The sequence below is a fragment of the Chlorocebus sabaeus genome, chromosome 10, assembly GCF_047675955.1.
Source record: "Chlorocebus sabaeus isolate Y175 chromosome 10, mChlSab1.0.hap1, whole genome shotgun sequence".
NCBI lineage: Eukaryota > Metazoa > Chordata > Mammalia > Primates > Cercopithecidae > Chlorocebus > Chlorocebus sabaeus.
The window spans coordinates 86,503,970-86,523,859 of NC_132913.1; the positions used below are offsets into that span (position 1 = coordinate 86,503,970).

General features: G+C 36.7%; 1 protein-coding gene across 2 annotated transcripts in view; it reads right to left on the bottom strand.

Annotated features, from left to right (window-relative positions):
* The window catches only part of SATB2 (SATB homeobox 2), a 186,954-nt gene that overhangs the window by 50,231 nt on the left and 116,833 nt on the right, over window positions 1–19,890 (bottom strand). For both annotated transcript variants that reach the window (XM_007965764.3, XM_073019896.1), the window contains 2 exons: window positions 7,839–8,051; window positions 3,056–3,211 (listed from right to left, as the gene is read on the bottom strand). In XM_007965764.3, coding sequence (XP_007963955.2) covers window positions 3,056–3,211; window positions 7,839–8,051 — 369 coding nt within the window. The remainder of the gene's footprint in view (window positions 1–3,055; window positions 3,212–7,838; window positions 8,052–19,890) is intronic.

Genomic DNA, 19,890 nt, shown 5'->3' on the forward strand with positions numbered 1-19,890 from the left:
GGAGTATTAATGGAGGGGTCATAGAAATTTCAAATGGAAGGAGAAGGTTGCTATGCATATTTGAACTGGGCCTTCAGGGATTCAAGGCAACTCCAGTTCACAAGAGTACCTAATTAATTGTTTCCCTAATTTCATCTTCAGGAGAAGGGAAAGCCCTTGCATGTGGCTCTTCAGTTACTGCAAGAACTTAAGATCCCTCCAGAGAAAAATAAAAGGAGGGAAGAAAATGCAAGAGAAAAACCTTTGTTCCTCTCAGTTCTCACAATACAATGGAGTGGGTGTGGCCACTCCCCATTGCAGCTTGGAGAGGTTAAGTCCTATGATTAAGCATGACTAAGAGAGATATATAAATCTATAAGGTGTAATATATATGACTAAGATATATATGTCCATAAGGTGTATCTATGTGCGTGTATGTATATGTATAGACGTATATATATGTGTATGTCTATATATATACATGCATATATACATGTATATGCATATATGTCTATGCATATATATGTCTATATATACACACATAGATACACCTTATGGATATATATTAGTCATATATACAGCTTATATATGTATACATATACATACATGTGCACGCACGCATGTATACACATACCTATATGTATGCAAACATGTATATATACATACATGTACATACATACGTATATATACAAACATGTATATATGTATATGTGTACGCATGTATACATGTCTATATATACACATACACATAGATACACCTTATGGACAGCCACCAAATATATGTGCCATGTACCAAATCATGTAATTGATTTTACTAAATATACTTTTTATCAAGTGAATACTGATACTAATAAAATGGGAGTGAATATCTTTTGTTAAATTGCCTTTGAAACTACCAATTAAATTCATTTTGTTTGGCAGTATCATTTTTTTAAAAAAACCATAATAAACATAATGTCTGAATTACCTATCTAGTCAGCTATTTACAATAAGGTTCCCTACTCATAGATGAAAATGAGATCATTGTCCCAGTGAAAAAAGAACAACCTCAAAGCCTCTTATCCTCACTTAAGCTCAATCTTATCTTCAGCATATTAATTCCCAGAACTACGTTCTCCTCTAAATTCTACGAAATCAGGGCTACTGGTTTCTTCAGGAGACATCAAAAATTTGGAGAGCTAAGCTTCTGCCAATTGGCAAAAGCAGCTTTCAATCAGCTACCTGAATTCTTTTGGGAGGCTGGAGGCATCACTATTTCCAAAAACCATAGTGCTAAATCAACAGGAAGATTACAGGCATTCGGAATCAAGTTCTCAGACTGCGGTCTTCAGTTTTTCTTGAAAGCTGCTTATAAAAGAAGGACTGTGTGAAACTTTGATATTTACATCAAGTCACAACTAAGGGGCAGGTTTGCAAAATCAATTGTGCAGCTTTTATACTCACTGCACATTTACCACATATGTCCTTTATTACACAGTGGAAAACCATTAAATGCACAGTAGTTTTGCCAAGTGGCATTATGCATTTAACAGCTTTATTCGTTTAACAGCTCCAACTCTCATTATATTTTGCCATGTGGTACATGGGATTTTATGCATTTAACAGTTTAAGATGGCTCTATGGTATTTTCTTTTCATGTATTTCATAGTATGGTTGGACATCATGTCTTAGCAAGCTGTATTTCACTGATTTCATTGATGAGAGAAAGTCAGAGTAATCTGGAAAAATTACTACACTGAAATTGAAAGGGAAACAAACATTTTAATCCCTTTCCAAGTTCCCTGATATTCTACTCTCCTTCTTTTATCAACATCTGAAAATAACCTACATCAGGTTAAAACTGCAGGTAAAGAAGGCTAACCCTGTACTCCATAATTAATCTAAACATAACATTTAACTATAGTTTGATTTTTTTCAGTTTTAAAAACTTAATTTTTATTGAAAACCTTCTTGCTTAATAGAAATACAATACTCAGTCACTTCCTTTCTTTATAGCACACAACGGAAGATTTGTTAGGGAGATCATCAACCATTTTATTATTTACATATGCAGGGATGAAAACATTTGCCATACAAGGACACAGTGGAAATCAAGCTCAGAATCCAAGGACTCTCAAAATTACGCTTTAACTAACTTTTGTTTCCTCCACTCTGCATTAGGTGTTCGCCCTAGGTATAAATAAGTAAGCATGCAACTCAAACTAACCTAGGATTCTAAGTCTGGGCAGAAGTTGTCCCTTTAAATGAAGAATTGAAGCAGATAGTAGATCCCATCAACTGTTGCTGCTTTCAGAAATAAAAAACCTAAGCATCTGTCTGCTCGTTTCCCCAGAGCATTACATTCTCCACAATCCCAGCACTCTGAAAAATGTTACTGGATAAGCTTCTATGTTTCTCTGTTAAAAGATTTTAGCACTTACTCTGCACTCCCCACGTGTGTTTTCTCCTGAAAAAAACAACTGTATTCTGTACATAAAAGAAACACCTGACATCAAAAGGTGTCTCTGGGCCTGGGGAAAAGTGGTTATTATAACAGAGTCAGCCATTCCCCTTGTGGGAACAGGAGAGGTGATGAGACTTGGCTAAAACTTGGTCTCAGAAAGGTACTGTTACATACATTCTAAGTTTTGTTCATACATATATATATATATATAAATATATATATAAATATATATATATAAATATATATATAAATATATATATAAATATATATATAAATATATATATAAAAATATATATATAAATATATATATATATAAATATATATATATATATATATATATATATATAAAGGGAGAGAAACAAAAGAGTACATTGCAGTGTTTAGAATAAGGAGAGAAATCATTCGAGGCTAATTTTTTTAATCTTAAAAAAAAAAAAGATCAGGTTTTGGCTTCATCTCTATTTTGAACTCCAATGGGAATAAAAGCAAACTAGAGTAAAAGGCAGAACATGACAGGTTTCTTGGGGGTTATTATTGTTATTATTATTATAGGAACAGATGTATTTTTATTAGTGGGGGAAGGAGAAGGGTCTAATTCCAGCCCTCGATTTTGCTCTTTTAAAAACCACTCACCTGACTTTTATTTGCAGCCACTTTGGCAAACAGGGCTTGAGACACCTTGGCCCTTTTCATCTCCTGTTGGATCTCGTCATAAATGGCAGCTGTGATGTTGACGTTGGCGCCGTCCACCTTAATAGGGAGGTCTGTTGTCGGTGTCGAGGTTTTGGCCTACCAAGAGACCATGAAAATAATAATTTAAAAAGTGCTGCATTCAGCCCAGCCATCTGTGCAGAAATTATCAAAGGATTTCAGTCAGCTGATGCCAAACTGCATTAGCTACAGAGGGACACTTCCTGTCCATTATTCTAATCAGGTTAATTGTGATTGGAAATAATTGCAGTGCATTCCTATAGGACATGCAGAATCCTGTCAACCCTGTTTTCTCACAGTATCTCAGACGAAGGTTCACAGGTAGGATGGCTCTCCTAGACACCAAACTATAAGCAACCATCTAACAACAAAACAAACATGCAGAACACACACACAGTTAACCTTTTCTTTCTAAAAATGGCACACCTTGGAAGAAGAGCCAATTCTTCCAGAAAAAAAAAAATGAGTAAATGGGTAGAGGTCTCTAAATAATAAATTATTACTCAATTTAATGCACTCCCGAGTCTCTCTCATTCTTTATTAAAGCTTTACGTATGTCATTCGAGTATGTATGGTTTCCCATCATTATCATCATTATGCTACCCAGACAGTCACCTAATTTCACCTAGGAAATCAGTGGAAATGAAACAAAATTTCATTTCATAAAACTAGGCTTCAGAATGCCTTTGATGTGCCGTTTTCATTTTCTTAAACTCATATTGTGGTTTTATGTATTCTGCAGTGCTCGTTTTAATTGAATGATTTCCCATCAGCTTCAGAGACAAATGAAGGACAATATAGAAGGTGTCTGTACTTCTTGGGGTTAGGATAACCCTAAAATGTCTGAATCTACTTAATCCAAAAGATGGTCGTAACATTTACTTGGTGTGGGCCCTAGAATGCATTGCTGGTGTCTAATAAGAGAGGGCTGAGACATTTTGTTGGAACCTCCGGCAGCAAGACTTCAGGAAAAGACATCCTTGATCCTTGTGCACTACCAGCTGAACTGACCTAACCTGGGTTTTTTCTCCTTGTCCAGAGAAAGATGTAACAGGTAGTGTGGACTCTGTGACAAATGGTGTTTAGAGGCAGAACTTAAGGCCCTACGTTTCCATAAAGGCTTTGCTTCCTAACAGTGCTCAGTGACTTCTGCCATTTTTCTTCTACCTCCTTCTCTCATACTATTTTCTAATTACTACAAAGCAATAATTACTATAATTTATGGTGTGCTTTTTATGGGCCAGGTACTCCAGAAAGCATTTTAACTTCTGTTTTCACATTTAATTCTTTTAAGATTCCAATGAGTTAGACATTATTATTTTCATCTTACAAATGAAGAAACTGAAATAAAAGAGGATTTTAACCTAGGACACCCAGCAGCCAGTGAAGGAACCATGATCTGAACGCAACTCTTTCAGGCTCAAAAGCATGGGGTCAGGACACTGCACTACACACCGCCTCCAAAATCTCCAATTTATGCCAGGTGCTGTTACAAGAATTTCCTTGCTAGGTTGGGACTTTCCCATTAAAAATCCAATTCTCTGTAATTTTTTTAAAAAAACTCTTTGTTCTGCTCAAAATTTCTAGTTAACCCACAGTGCTTTCCCTGTTAAGAGAACGTTTTAGCATAGCATGTCTGCCCTTTCTCAATTCAGTTTTCTTAATTTGCCTCACTCACTATCTCATCTCACCTGACTGGTCAAGTCTTCTCTAGAACCATGAGGGCTAAGATGAAACCCCTCAGCCATGTGACCTTACACAAGTTACCGAATCCATCTAAACCTCAGTTCCCTCATCTGTAAAATGGGCATAATACCATAAAATGGTGACAATTGAATTCATGCAAAATGTTCACAATACCTAATACACAGTAAGCATTTTAAAAAATGATCATTCTTATCTCAGTATTGCTTTGTAATTATTAAGCACAGCACGGAATGCTGAATTGAATAAATAAAAAGAGACTGCATGTATAATTTCAAAACTGAAATTTCTCCAATTTGTTTTTCAGCTACTAATAAAGTATAGATGGGGTCTGGAAAATAATCTCCCTGCATCAATGTCAAGCTGCCTGTGTACACTAAATTGCTGACTCCAACTAAAAAGCTGAGTCAGTGAGTACTCCTCTAACACTTGTTCCCACAATAAAATCTGTACCGTATTATGATCTTTACTGTTGAGATATGCCTGTAAAGAATTTTAAGTCGGTAATCATGAAATGTTTTAAAAGACTTTAATAAACTCTCCTTTCTCAATTTTTACCCAAGAGAAAAAGAAGACAATTCTAGAGAATGTACAAATGCAATGCCATGACTGTATTCTCAAAAACATGTTTAAATATTTATTTTTAAAAATATCAAAACTGTGAAATTAAATAAGAGATTTCCCTGCTACAACTATCCCTAAAGGACATCTTAATGAATTTTCTAGATGGCATTCCGGTCAAAATAAGCAAAATGCTGACCCTAACTGTGTGGCCTTGTAAGTTGGTCTGGCACTGAAAGCTATTAGGTCTTTGAAAAGGTGCCCACGATACATAATCTTGTTGGGAAAATAGTACAAAAGAGCTGAAAACAAACACACAGACCTCTGTTAATTTCTAACAAGGAGAAGTAACTTTCTAAGAACTGCCTTGTTAAATGGCCATGAAGTATGGCTGGGCTCTTCTATAATGGTTTAATGGACTTCGAAAGTGGCAAACATATTGATGAATTTAGCAGAAGTAAATATTAGTGCACATTAACAACTTGCCCAACTTACTAGCTCAGTATGTATGCCCTCAGATTTTTTTTCAAATAAATAAAAATGCTTGGTTATACTCATCCAAAGTAAGCAGTCAAGAGACTTATTTTTGGTTTAAACAGTAACTAAAACTCATAATTCACTAAAGATTGAAGTGTAAGTAACACAATTTGGCAGTGCATGATAGAAAGTAATCTTCAATTAAAAGTTTACCGCAGAGTATAAAAATATAAAAAGAGTTAAAATGTGTGAAAAAATGGATATACTTGAAAAAGCTCAAATATTTCTACTAGAATACAATTGTGCTTCTATGCTTAATCAGTTCCTTAGAATTTATCAGAAAACACAAAACCAAAGCTATAATATCTAAGCAAAACAACCTTTGGTTTTGAACCGCCCATTTTTCAGATTTGTATAAATGTATATCCATTAGGTCAGGCATGGTGGCTCACGCCTGTAATCCCAGCACTTTGCAAGGCCAAGGTGGGTGGATTACTTGAGGTCAGGAGTTTGAGACCAGCATGGCCAACAGGGTGAAACGCCGCCTCTACTAAAAATACAAAAAAATTAGCCTGGTGTGGTGGCATGTGCCTGTAATCCCAGCTACTCGGGAGGTCGAGGCAGGAGAATCACTTAAACCTGAGAAGCAGAGGTTGCACTAAGCCATGATCACACCACTGCACTTCAGCCTGGGCAACAAAGTGAGACTCCTTCTCAAAAACAAACAAACAAAAATGTATACCCATTAAATATTGGTTTTGAGAATTATCACTCAGACAGAACCTGCAACTATCATAGCAACAGTGAATGGACTGGCCTTATCATAAATCTATCGAGTAGTAAAAGTTTAGGGGAAGTAGGGGATAGGCCAGAAATGAGTAGGCTTGGATGTGAACTAGAAATGACCCGACTGCCTTGAGATCTTGACCCTTGAATTAGGAGCTTTGAAGCACACATTACTAGATGTATACACTTGCACGAGGGCCTAAGAAAAGAATACTTTTCAAGTGTGTGGAGAGGAAGAATGGAAGTCACCAAATTCTGTGGGGAGATGATCCTAGGATGGAAAATAATTAAGGCCTACCTTTCCACCATCATTTTCTAAAGGATCATTGAGCGACATCTCAGTCATTCTGATCTAGACACTGCATATGCATGCTTCCACTATAAGTGTTCCTCCATTTTGTCTTTCTCAGATTACACAAAACAGAGCTTAAACTACCCTCTGCCCCTGCCCTCAGCCACCCTACACCCCATCCAGCCCAACCAAATAAACACACAATTTAAGGGAAAGCAGTGTGCTTGCTATGCAAACTCAGCTTCAACACAAATGTCCTAACTCCTTCAGCAACTGAGCAGCTACATATAAACATCCTAGAGCCAGCCCCTGTGCCCACTCCTACCTTCCCACCCCTCACATACCACTATGGAAGAATGGAACTTCCTAAAGGGACAGAAATAGAGTATGGGATCATATATGGTCAGAGGTTCATATCCTTTGACCAACACGTTTAGCGGATTAAGAAGTCCTTGAATTGGCCAGGCGCGGTGGCTCACGCCTATAATCCCAGCACTTTGGGAGACCGAGGCAGGTGGATCACCTGAGGTGAGGAGTTCGAGACTAGCCTGGCCAACATGGTGAAACCCCATCTCTACTAAAAATACAAAAATTAGCCGGGCATGGTGGTGGGTGCCTGTAATGTCAGCTACTTGGAAGGCTGGGGCAGGAGAATTGCTTGAACCCAGGAAGCAGAGGCTGCAGTAAGCCAAGATCACATTACTGTACTCTAGCCTGTGCAACAGAGCAAGACTCCATCTCAAAAAAATAAAAAAATAAGAAAAGAAAAAAAGGAAAGAAATCCTTGAATTATGTCTCTCAGTATTCGAGGGAAAACACAGTAACTAGTGAAGGCAAGATATTTCCAAGACAAAGAGTGAAAAATCCAGAGAGCAAGTTTCTCACCTGAGGGGTTCGGGAGGAGCTGGGACTGCTGGAGGCCGAGGAGACCATGCTAACATTGGGATTCATGCTCCGCTCCCTCTCGTCCTGGTAGATGCGATCTCGCTCCACTTCTGGCAGATTGAGGAAATTCTGCATGGCCCTCAGGTTTACTAGAAGAGACTGAGAGGCTGTCCGAGGGTCTTCTTCCTTACGCAGAATCTCAGACAATAATCCCTGATTAAATGGGGGAAAAAAATAGACCGAGTCACATTTGCAGGTATATGTGTGTAGTTTCTGTCTTCTGCCCCTCTCCCCCTTTGTTTGGTTTAACCAGCTCGCTGTGATGTCAAGAACCTCACACTAATTCCTTAGGGTTCTCCGGTATGAAGGCAATGTGCTTGCCTTCCAGGGGATATGCATTATTTTAGGACTGTTCTATTCTGACACTTTATCATCACTGTAATAATCATCGGTGTACAGACATGCCAGCTAGCAAGGTAGGCACTCGGGAAGAATTGTGAAACTGCAATTACCACCAGGTGCCTCCTACAAGTATTTCAGGAACTGTTAGAACTCTCTCTGCTTGAAACTGGGAACACTTGGCAGTCCTGCTTAGCTTTACAAATCTGCCAAGTTTGGTAAATTTAGTTTCGACATTTAAACAGCATGGTAGATTTACATCAATTTTTTTAAAAATTGGCTGAATTTCTGTATGACCGGCCACTGTTTTCAATATAGAAATTTCTTATGGCAAAAAAAAAAAAAAAAAAAAAGACACAAAACAAATGGCTAAATTGTGTTAACCCTCTGATAATTTCCCAATCCATACACACAACAGTTATCCTTACATATGTACAAAGGGCACCCAAATCTTTTATGAGATGTCTTCATGGGGGAAACTCTAATCTTACCATTAAAGCAATGAAAATGAAGTCACCTCTGGCGAGGGGCTGAGCACACCATAACAACAGTGTGCATGGAATGCTATGATGGGCCCAGATGCTTTCTGAATGTGTGACTCACCCAAATAGAAAGATTTAAATAGGAAATTAGTGTTTTCATGTGCTCTGATGACAGAGAATTCACAAAGAAAGGGAAAATGCTGCCAAGTCTAGAGAAGAGTAGTATGGACTCCAGAAAAAGGCTGGAGATCTAAGGTGGGATATTGTAGTATTGTGGGTAGGTGCAGATCTATTTCCATTCTGCACACTTGTTGGATTATCACACAGAGACATCACTTTATATTCCCAACTAATATATTGCTTCTCAGAGCAGTATAAGAACAGAGTTCAGGATTATCCCCCCGGGAAGAGCTGAGATGTTAATCCCATGTCTTAGAACAGATGGGCCAACTCAAATCACGAAAAGTCACTTCTTTAACTGTAGTAAAGTAGAACAGATGCCAAAGACGTTTCCACTCAGGTGAAAATTAATGCAAAGGAAACACTATCAGATTTCTAATATGTGGCTTAAATATGAAAAGGCAATGAATGTAAGAGGAATATGCTATCTCTAGTTGTCCAAAAATCTTCAAGGAAAGGTAGGTAATGTTTTAAAATAAAGCAAAGCATTATAATATAGTGAAGCAAATGCCACTTGTAGGAAGTGCATCACATAGCACTCCAAGGAAGCAATCACCACTCAGAACATCACATAGTCAATTTTACTACAAGGAACTTACAAGCACTACGTCATCTGACAGTTTCACAATTTCAGTGTCATGTTACTTTGATTAGAGAAATTCTAATACTTGGTAGAAAAGCTACAGATCAGCGTCTTGTGTGTGTGTCTGTGTCTGTGTGTGTGCATGCATGCATGCCCAAAGAAGGGGAAAAGGTAGGATGTGTATGTAAAAATAACTGACTGGCACATGATTCTTAATCCAGATTTCTTGTCAGGCTTTTAGAAGCAATGAGTGAGACACTTATCTTCCAGAAAACGTGATACAATCTAGGTATTGACTCTCTGAAATTAAAAGTCAGTTCTGCCTAAAGCTATCCTACTTTCTACTTGCAACCTGAAATATTCATAATGAATTTGTTTTGAAGATAAAAATCTTCAAATGAATATGCAGAGAAGCAAGAGCAAAGTGGATTTCAACTTTCAATACCAGTAAAAAACACTAAGATTGATATTTTTTGAGTTTCCTTTAATGATAAATTCTGCATATAAAGGATGAGTTGGTCTTTTTCCTCTCTCTCCCTCCTTCCTATCCCTTTCACTCTCATAAATTTGGTATTTCAATAAATTTCAAATTACTAAAACTTGAAGGAGTTTTAGGGTCAACACGGAAAAATTTTTTAGTTATTATGATTATACTCAAGAGATCTCAAAGGCAAAGTTTATAAACCTATTCTTCCCCTGTGAAATTATTCTAACAAGTTGTGGAGTTTATTATAGCAAAGATTTTGGATACAAAATAGTGACATAACAAAACTATTGTTCTAACAGACCATGGCTCAAAATTATGTTTGTTCATTCATAATCAATAAAAAGCATTAAAAAACACAGAGTGCTTTAATTTGTTTCTTGTTTGTTTCTTTCCATTTTGAAACTGTATAGCTCCTTCTTCTACATTTTTTACATACTGGACAACTTTGCAGGGAAACTAATCCATCTCCAAGGAAAATTATTATGAAGAATGCTTGAGAATGACTGCTCATCCATTTCTGAGGTGAAAGAGACACAATATTTGTATTTTTAAAGGGTGGTGGAATATACTGTTTCCTCTGTTTCATTTGCCTAATTAAAGATAAAGTCTCAAACCAACAAGGTAGCCAGTGTCACCTCCATATATTAACCCCAGAGAATCAGAACACTACTTTAAATTATTTACTAAAACTCTCATCTGTGTAGGTATGGTCCCAAAGCGTGTTCTTTTCACCTCAGACATTTTCAATAACAAGTGGCTCACTGGTGGGCACAAGAAGAGTTTTAGTTGTTTTGTTGAGTCTTTTTCACTTGAGTTATTTATGTGCTTTCAACTATTTAAACTGGGATTTTCAAAAAATGTAGTCCAAATTCTTCAGGCTCATAAATGGAAAGTGAGTCTATTTCATTAGTTGAAAATCATCAGAGGAGAAAGAGATCAGAAGAAAATAGACAGCATAACTTTCATACACCACATATCACCCCACCTAATTATCAAGATAAGTAAATTTTTATCATATTGAAACTGTCTTGAATAGAACATAAATTAATAATTTATCTCACATAAATATTTCTAAAGCCCTTGCCACTATGTCATCTGGCATTTTAATTATCAACCAGCCAAGCTGGAGGTGTCACTTGGACATTCCCATTATGCAGCCTGGGATACAGAAAATGTGGCACGGCACCTGGGCACTGAAAAAAAGATGCACTTTTATGAATAGAAAGGTCATGAATATTGAGAATGTGCAAATGGAGGGAAATTAATAAATTAACCAGGATATAGCTTATTAAACTTTCATATCAGTAATCATATTAAAATATATTGCAAGTATTGAGTAAAGTGATCATTAAGTATTTTCCTCATCGTAGGCAACAGAACCTTCTCCAGGGACACATTAAAACAATTTCCTCCACAGTGTTAGCCGAGATTATGTAAGACCAGGAAACATGTTGACTAAAAGGAGCAGAACGAACATCTGCACAAGGTAGAGAGATACCCTCCAAAATAATTATTGGGTTACAAGTCAGTGAAAGAAGGAAGTCAGGTAAAGAGAACCTCAAATTGGCTTTTTCCATAGCCTAATTAACATTTTGTAGACTTCATATAATTTCCAGGACCATCAAAGAATACATGAGTTTGGCAAAATATTCACTAAAAACAAAATAATTCAAAGTACGAAATGAGCAATAACTTATTATAATGCCATCTAGCTTGCTCATAATTTGGCCTGCTTGCTACCTCTACAGAGACAACAAATAATTGGGGCTAATTGTTTGATGAAAACTTAATGCCCTTATTTTTTCTAATATTTTAAAATATCTCTTTATAACAAATTAAATGACCTTTACAGATTCTGAGTCTGTACTTTCTGTCAATGAGCTTTTGATTTCCATACTTCCTTAACAATTTATATAGTTGGCCCCAAATTGTTAACGTGTACGATATATGCTGATATTCAGAGAAGTCTGGGAAATGTTATCATGACGGGCTCTATCAAATTTACTTCCAAGTTTTTGCACTAGCCTTTGACAGCTTGTCTGGGACAGGTGAGAAATTACCTCTGATGGGCCTTTAACCCTGCAAGAAAGCAATAAGAGAACCCACACCTGGGCCAGGTTTAGGAACGCTGAGCCTGCCATGCCACTCCTGACAGCAACAGTTAAAGTCCTTACTGACTAGATTTTAACAGATATCTGTTCTTCGTGGCTCTCAGACCATAGGCAACTCTCTAGGATTAGGCTGTATCTCTCATGGATTACCTCGGGAGCCCCTAAATCCAATATCTCCCATTGATTATCTAGGGAACCCTCAAATTCAAAATACTTTGTTTCAAAAAAATAACAGATCAGTCTATTAATTCATTTCTTATTTATGATTGAATACAAAGTTCTGAGAGGGATGAACAGATTTAATAAGAGACAGATTCTGCTTCCCAGGAGTTTACCATACGATGGGAAGGAGAAGGTATTATAGCAGCACAATGTTAAAGATGTCAAGCATCACCAATGCAAGCCAGAACTAGTGTCACCTTGGCTCAAAGGAGGGAGAAAGTATTATCAACTGCAGGATCCAGGGAAAAAATAATTGGAAGAGGTAAGACTTAACCTAGCTGGAACTTTAAATACAGACAGTACATGGATATAAAGTTACGATGAATATTGGGCAGCCTATGAAACTGGGGAGTTTTAGAACATTTGAAGAAAGAGAAACCACATGCTTACTCCAGAATACCAAGACAACCTCTGTTTCCTGAAAAGCTGTAAAATAAAGTGCAAAAACTAATAAAGTGGTAGAACATATTTTGAAGCAAAAATATAATAAGAGTCCACATTAATATGATTCTGAACTATTGGAGTATACACAAGCTAACCAGCAAACATTAACCCCCAAAATGAAGTGATATTAGATAATCTGTTCAGCCTTTTTGTCACCTGCAACAAATTAGGCTTTCAATATGCAAAACATCTTCCTTCCAGAAAAACAAATGATCACGATTCCATTTAATTGTAACTTAATGAGGCATAATTTATTTTTTAAAGTGATATACACCTGGTGTGTACTGAGGAAACTGGCCCAGTCAAACCCTAGTACTTCCCTTTGGAAAAAGCCTCAAGCTAGCTAGAGACTGTTTTCCTTTCTGGAAATTTTGTTTCTGTTTGTGGTAGTTGAAATGAGAGGTAGAAATGGTAACTTGCAATGTTCATCTATTTACTAAAACATGTACCTTTTGAAGTAACTCGATCCAAAAAATATTCATTTATCATAGAAAGCATATAGTAGGAAAGTGTTAGGTTCCAATGTGAACAAAGATAAACATTCAAATGTCATGTAAATCCCAAAGACAGCTTAGATGTACTTCTGATTCCTACGCTAAAAGTAAAATCATACGCTGAGCACTTCTTTAGAAACATTTGAACTAGACAGAGAAAATAAGCCCTATCCCCTCATATTATATTGTAATTATTAATTCTGGTATGACACTCGTCTTCAGAAATCAAGTTACATCTTTTTAAAGGTATATGATTCAGAACATTTATTAGTGAGAATGTATTTTAGTTCATAATTATATACTGCTTTAAACAAATAGTGTCATAACCAATCAGTAAGGTTAAAAAAAATCACATCCTCCCATTTTACAGATTAAAATTACAGAAGGCTAGAGGTGGAAGGAGCCTTGGCACTCATATGGGTCAACCATCCACCCTGCCCCTGGATAACCTATCACATTTCCCTTGAAATGTCAAAAAAAAAAAAAAAAAAAAAAGGTTCCTTCCAAATACGGTCCCTTACTCCTCATGTTTCACCCCTTTTGTATGTTTGCTAGCCTTAATTTTCACGTAATTCTGAAATATCTGTGTCCAGCTGACAGGGAAGCAAAAAACTGGTAGCCTTTTAAGAAAACTATGTAGTATCAAACCTAGTCTAATCACACAAAATGAACTCTTAAATTTCAGTGGTCAATTCAGAGTTAACCAAAGCGGCTAACTCAGTGGCATGGCTGTAGAAAGTACTGGTATCCCACTACCTGAAAGCTGACCTAACAAAATCGTTTCTCTCCTAACCTCCAGTCTCTCATTTCCTTCTAGATACTCATGAGAGGCATTTCCCCCTCTGTTCACAAATATTAACAGGTTTCCCTGGGTTCTGTATTCATAATCTACAACCCCACTATGAATCTAGCTGCTGAAATTCATTTGTGTAATGCTAAAAATACTCACCCCATCCCCCGCACCCCAGAGCATTGCTTAGCCATGAAGTCAGAGTACTTAGTCTGATTTGAATAAAAGGTATACAGGGCACAACAATGACAATTTGATTTTTATTATTAAAAATGATGTGTTAAATCCTCAAAGAAAATGTCGTTATTGCATTAGTTTAATAAAACCTCTCTTTGTATTACAATATTTCTTTATTAGGAAAGACAGCCTATGCATACAGCAGTTTCGTAGGATGGGGTGGATAGAATTGAGCATCTAAAGGGAATTAATGTATTCTGCAAATATAAATGCATATACAAAAGTAACGTTTGCAGACAAACATTGTTACTATAGAGATATAATCAGCAAAGCACTAAAAGACTAGGTATACATGTGTATATGTATATACACTGCAGTTGGAAATACTTTCTCCCTCCTTTGAACCAAAACAGCAAGAGTTCTACTTCACATTTATGTGACATCTTTTGCACTGTGCTACTATAAAACCTTCCTGCCATGATACAGTAAACTCCTTGGGGGCAGAATCTGCATATTTTGTACTTAGTGGCTAGTTGGTAATATATAGGAATGGTTTAAGAAGGCACCAAATGTATATTTTTTAAATTTCTGGGAGTGGGAGTTCTATCTTTGCTGAATAGCTAGCAGCAGGCCCTGGCAGGGTACATATTGAAAACATGACACACATTATACTCAAGATCTTTTCATTCAGCCTGCTGAAAACAAGATAATTGAAACTGAAATTTTGGGTCATGCAAACTTCATGTTAGAGCAAATATTTTAGGTACCCCAAGTCTGTAATGTATTAAGTAAAACACTTGTCTCACAGATTTGTTTTTTGTGGATACAATACAATTTCACTTGTGCCAACTTTCACATCAGAATACAGGACCCACGTAACACAAAGTGAGTAGATACAACAGAGCATTCTTGAAGCCAGAACAGTCTGTGTTCCCTTAACTGCAATACCTTTGACCAAGCCACATTGGAGCACATACAATAGAGGAACTTAGCCAAAACCAGATTCCTGGCAAATTTACTGCTTTTTGTTTGTTTGTTTGTTTGTTTTTGCCTACTTAATCTATGTAATGATTATCCCTTCCTCCTTGGTGTCTCTAGGAAGTCTTAGGTACTGGAATAAGAGGCTACACACAATCCAAGTCAAAATTTATAAAACACATTAGCACTAAAAAGTGAAAGCAAACAGAACTGAACAGGTTCCCTTTGGAAACGTTTTACTAGTAGTATTCTTCAGCTCTGGGCACATACATGGTTTCTACTGACACCTCAAGTACCTGGCACTACCACTATTTCATTCACAAAGTTCTGGGCCCTTCTTATTCCTACTTTACATGAGTGTTCTATTAAACAACTGTTGGCAACCTGCCGCAAAAATTTACTAGCTTTGGCTACTTTGTCAAAACATTGGCAAAAATAGTACTTTCCTAAAACAAAACAAAAAAATACATTTATTGAATATTTATATCTCAAATGTATCAGATGCCTTCAGATATAAGCAAAGCAGTCTATTAACACTTGAGTTGACTCTTTCTGAAACAGTTATAAAATGTTCTTTCTTGCTGAAATATTTCTGCATTCGTTTTAATTACCTTCAGGGTCAAAAGCATCTGTTCTCACATAGCACATGGGACACTTCACAGTCCTAATGATTTCACAAAAGGGTTACTGGTTTGAAAGTCTGTTTACCCCTTGTATCTCCTTGAAGAAGAGATTATGTCCTTCATCTTCCACTCTGTGGTAGCAGAAATGATTGAGAATAAAGTAGTTATGAGTGTGAGTCATGAAATCAGACTCGCTGGATTCGAAATTGGGTTCTAATTGGACAAGGATCAATCAATCTCCCTATGGCATAGTTTCCTCACCTGTAAAACCAAAATAATTCTGCTTCCCTTATGGGGTCCCCTAGAGAGCTTCTAACTGTATGTGATACTAAGAGTTTAATCAATGTTAGCCATCAGTAGGATGCCTAGTATAGTTTCTGAATACTTAATATTTGATGAATAAATAAATACATAAACATCACAGTACAATTTTTATTTTACACCTACAACTTTAAATATTCAAGACACTCTTGTTATATTTTGCTAAATGTCTTCTCATAGAGAAGGCAGAAAATATAATAACTTTTAGGAAGTGGAATAATTAAAACTATTTGACATAGAGAAGGGTATAAAGAAAAATGTAATAAATTATATGATGCAAAATGACCACATGAATATTCTAGATAACACTAAATTAAGATAGTCAATTTATACTTCAGAAAAGTAAAACAACTTTTTTTCTCTAAGTAACTTTGCTATCTTTAAAAATCAGCTTTAATCTGTATCACTGTTCAAACATGGGTTATAATTATTAGTGGATCATAATTTAACATATCATAACTAACTTTCTATTATGAATTGGAATTAAAAACCTTAGAAAGTACCAAAGTGTTTAATAGATGGTAAGAGCATTGTTCCACGAAGGATTTTTTTTTTTTCATGAAGCCTTTGCTTTAGAAATACACAGATAGAAATGAGATATAACTGGAGACAGACACACAGATGTGTGTGCACATGTTCATCTGTGGGTGCGTACCAGCTCAAGATGTAAAAAGTATTTCTTATAGGTACTGCAGTCAGACAACTTTGGAAGTAAATTCTGTAGTCTATACTGACAATTTTAGACACAGAACTGTATATAGAATCGAAAAGACCTAGTAATTTCAAATTGATAACAATTATATTTTTCTCTCAGCATTTCTGGCCTTTAAACTTACTTCACTTTATTTGAGCAAATATGCAATTAACCCAAGGCCAAATGGTCATCATTTCAATAAATGACCATGAAAGGAAAACTCCTTGTATATATTTTTAAAATTGCTTTAATTGAGCAATGGTGAAAAATATACAAATAATGGGATTTAAAGCTAGTGTTTCCTTGTATATTTTTAATAAAAATTATACTGTAAATATAACATCACTCAGAATTTTGGGAGACTAGTTAAATAATACAACAGCAGACTTTCACATTAAAAGTGCAAGTTTCGGCTGGATGTGGTAGCACATGCCTATAATCCCGGCACTTTAGAAGGACAAGGCAGGCAGGTCACTTGAGGTCAGGAGTTCCAGACCAGCCAACATGGAGAAACCCTGTCTCTATTAAAAATACAAAAAAAATTAGCTAGGCATGGTGACGCATGCCTGTAATCCCAGCTACTCAGAAGGCTGAGGTGGAAGGATCACTTGAACTCGGGAGGCAGAGATTGCAGCGAGCCAAGATTATGCCACTGTACTCCAACCTGGATGACAGAGCAAGACTCCCATTTAAAAACAAACATACAACAACAACAACAACAACAAAAAGTGCAAGTTTCTGCTGAAACATACGCACTAGAGGTGAAAGTCTTCATTGAGGATAGAGACCTCTATCTATGTGAAATGAGTCAATCATTCCCTCTTAGAGAATTGTGAAACAAGCTTATAAAACTTACCAAAAGAGAGTTTTCTTCAGTAAAAACAGAGAAGCCTGAATTTTCTAAAATAAGTCTGGTAACTAATTTTTAAGGACTTTGCACATTGGTCAGGGATGAAAAGAAAAGATATGCTGGGTGTGATTGCTCACGCCTGTAATCCCAGCACTTTCGGAGGCTGAGGTGGGTGATTGCCTAAGCTCAGGAATTCTAGACTAGCCTGGGCAACATAGTGAAACCCCATCTCTACTGAAATACAAAAAATTGACAAGGCATGGCGGTGCATGCCTGTAGTCCCAGCTACTCAGGAGGCTGAGGTGGGAGAATCGCTCGAACCTAGCAGGCGGAGGTTGCAGTGAGCCGAGATGGCACCACTGAACTCCGGGCCTGGGTAGAGTGAGACTCTGTCCTGAAAAAAAGAAAGAACAAGATAGACCAGTATGTCATCATGTTTGCTTCTTCTGATTCTCTTGCATGAGTTTTGTGAAGGAGGGAGAAAAGAAAGGTCTTCCTTTACATACAAATCTCTATTTCAGGTGGATTTAGAAGTGAGAGGAGAGTTGCATATGTGTGACAGCTGCTAAATTAGCCTTCTCTGTATCCAGAGCACAAACAAAGCTATCATCTCCCCAAGTCTGTTCAGATGAGCCCTTTGACCTATGAATCCATGTTTTGTGGTTGAGAGTGCCTTAAAAAGGAGCCAATTAACAACAGTCTTATATGTGCAAGGGAAACTAAAGGAAACCTGCTACCTACAGGGCTAGCCTCAAGCAATCTAATAACTTTGAGACACTGCTATCCTGGGAGATATTAATATTATTATAATCTGTAAATCTATGAATTCAAGCCAGTGATCCTGAAATGAAAGACTGTTTATTTTGTGAAGCAACCAGTGCATCTCTTCCCACTTTATTAATTTAATGTTCTGAAATCAAAAGAGGGTATATTATTTACTTCAAAACTCAATAACGGGTTCATGCTTGATCTGCGGCATTTCATATTTACAGCTCATCTTTCAGTGGGTGGACTTCCTTTTTTCACAGGTTTCCTTGTCATTTTATAACCAGCTCACTGGACCATGGAGTCAAGACCCCTGGATTTACATTGTGTTCTATTACTCTATGACTTGCTGGGTGCTTGTATCTCTATTGGAGAGTGAGAAATAATGATGACTGAGACCAGATGTAGGCTGACAGAATTCTGAATACCTTAAAGGTCAAATTTTCTAGAAATATAAACTGTATATATGATTAAATTGTGCCAATCTTTGGCTAACAATATGTATAACTCAAACAAAGGAGTTAAAAGAGAAGTTTCTACTCCAAAAAACTGACTGGTAACACACTGAAGCTCAGACTCCTAAATATTTTGGTTGCCAGGATTTTCATGTTATTGCTACGTATCTCTTCCTAACTGTGCCACTTCAAAATATAATGTTTAGCAAGTCCTGAGTCATTTTAACCTTAATAATTCGGGGCATGAATATACTATAAACACTGTGTCAAAAAAGAATAAAAGCAAAAGCCATGCCATTTCACACGAATGTTTACATTTTAGTAGTTGACCTTACTGTCAGTTTTCCTGATACATCATTCAATCTAATTTTCCAATCCATTGAAAACATTCTCCAGTTGCTGAGTGACTTCATAAATCGTATTTATGATCCTTGTCTTAAGTTTCTTCAAATGATGTGGCTTTGATGAGTAAACTGCAGATTTTTTTGCAAAGTCTCATAAAAACTAAAAGTAGTCAAATGAGGGCAAGACAACAAAATGAGTTCCCAGAGGATTTTTAAAATCCTGTTCTCTATCACATAAAACCAGGATGCACGGCTTTCCCAAGCAAGGCCTTTGATGTAAGGTTGCAAATTACGTAACTCTGCAACTTTTTCAATGAACTGAAGGAGGGAGACACCAAATTAGAGACTTACTGTTACAAAAGAATAGCACATTTTGCAAAACACATCTGTACTTGCAACTGAAAACATGTTTCCAAGAACTGGCACAGAAGAACTACCTGAGACACAAAATGAACCTGAAACTTTCTTAATTATGGCATGATCTGCTAGATGGGGGAGGAGGGGAGAACCACACAACATAATGAGTATGGCAAATGTTTCATTTTCAAATGATACCGTCTTCTTATTGCTACTCCTTGCATAAGGATGTTTCCTGAACTCTGCCACCAAGGTAAGGAGACAGTGGTATAGAGAAGATATGAGGATCACACCTA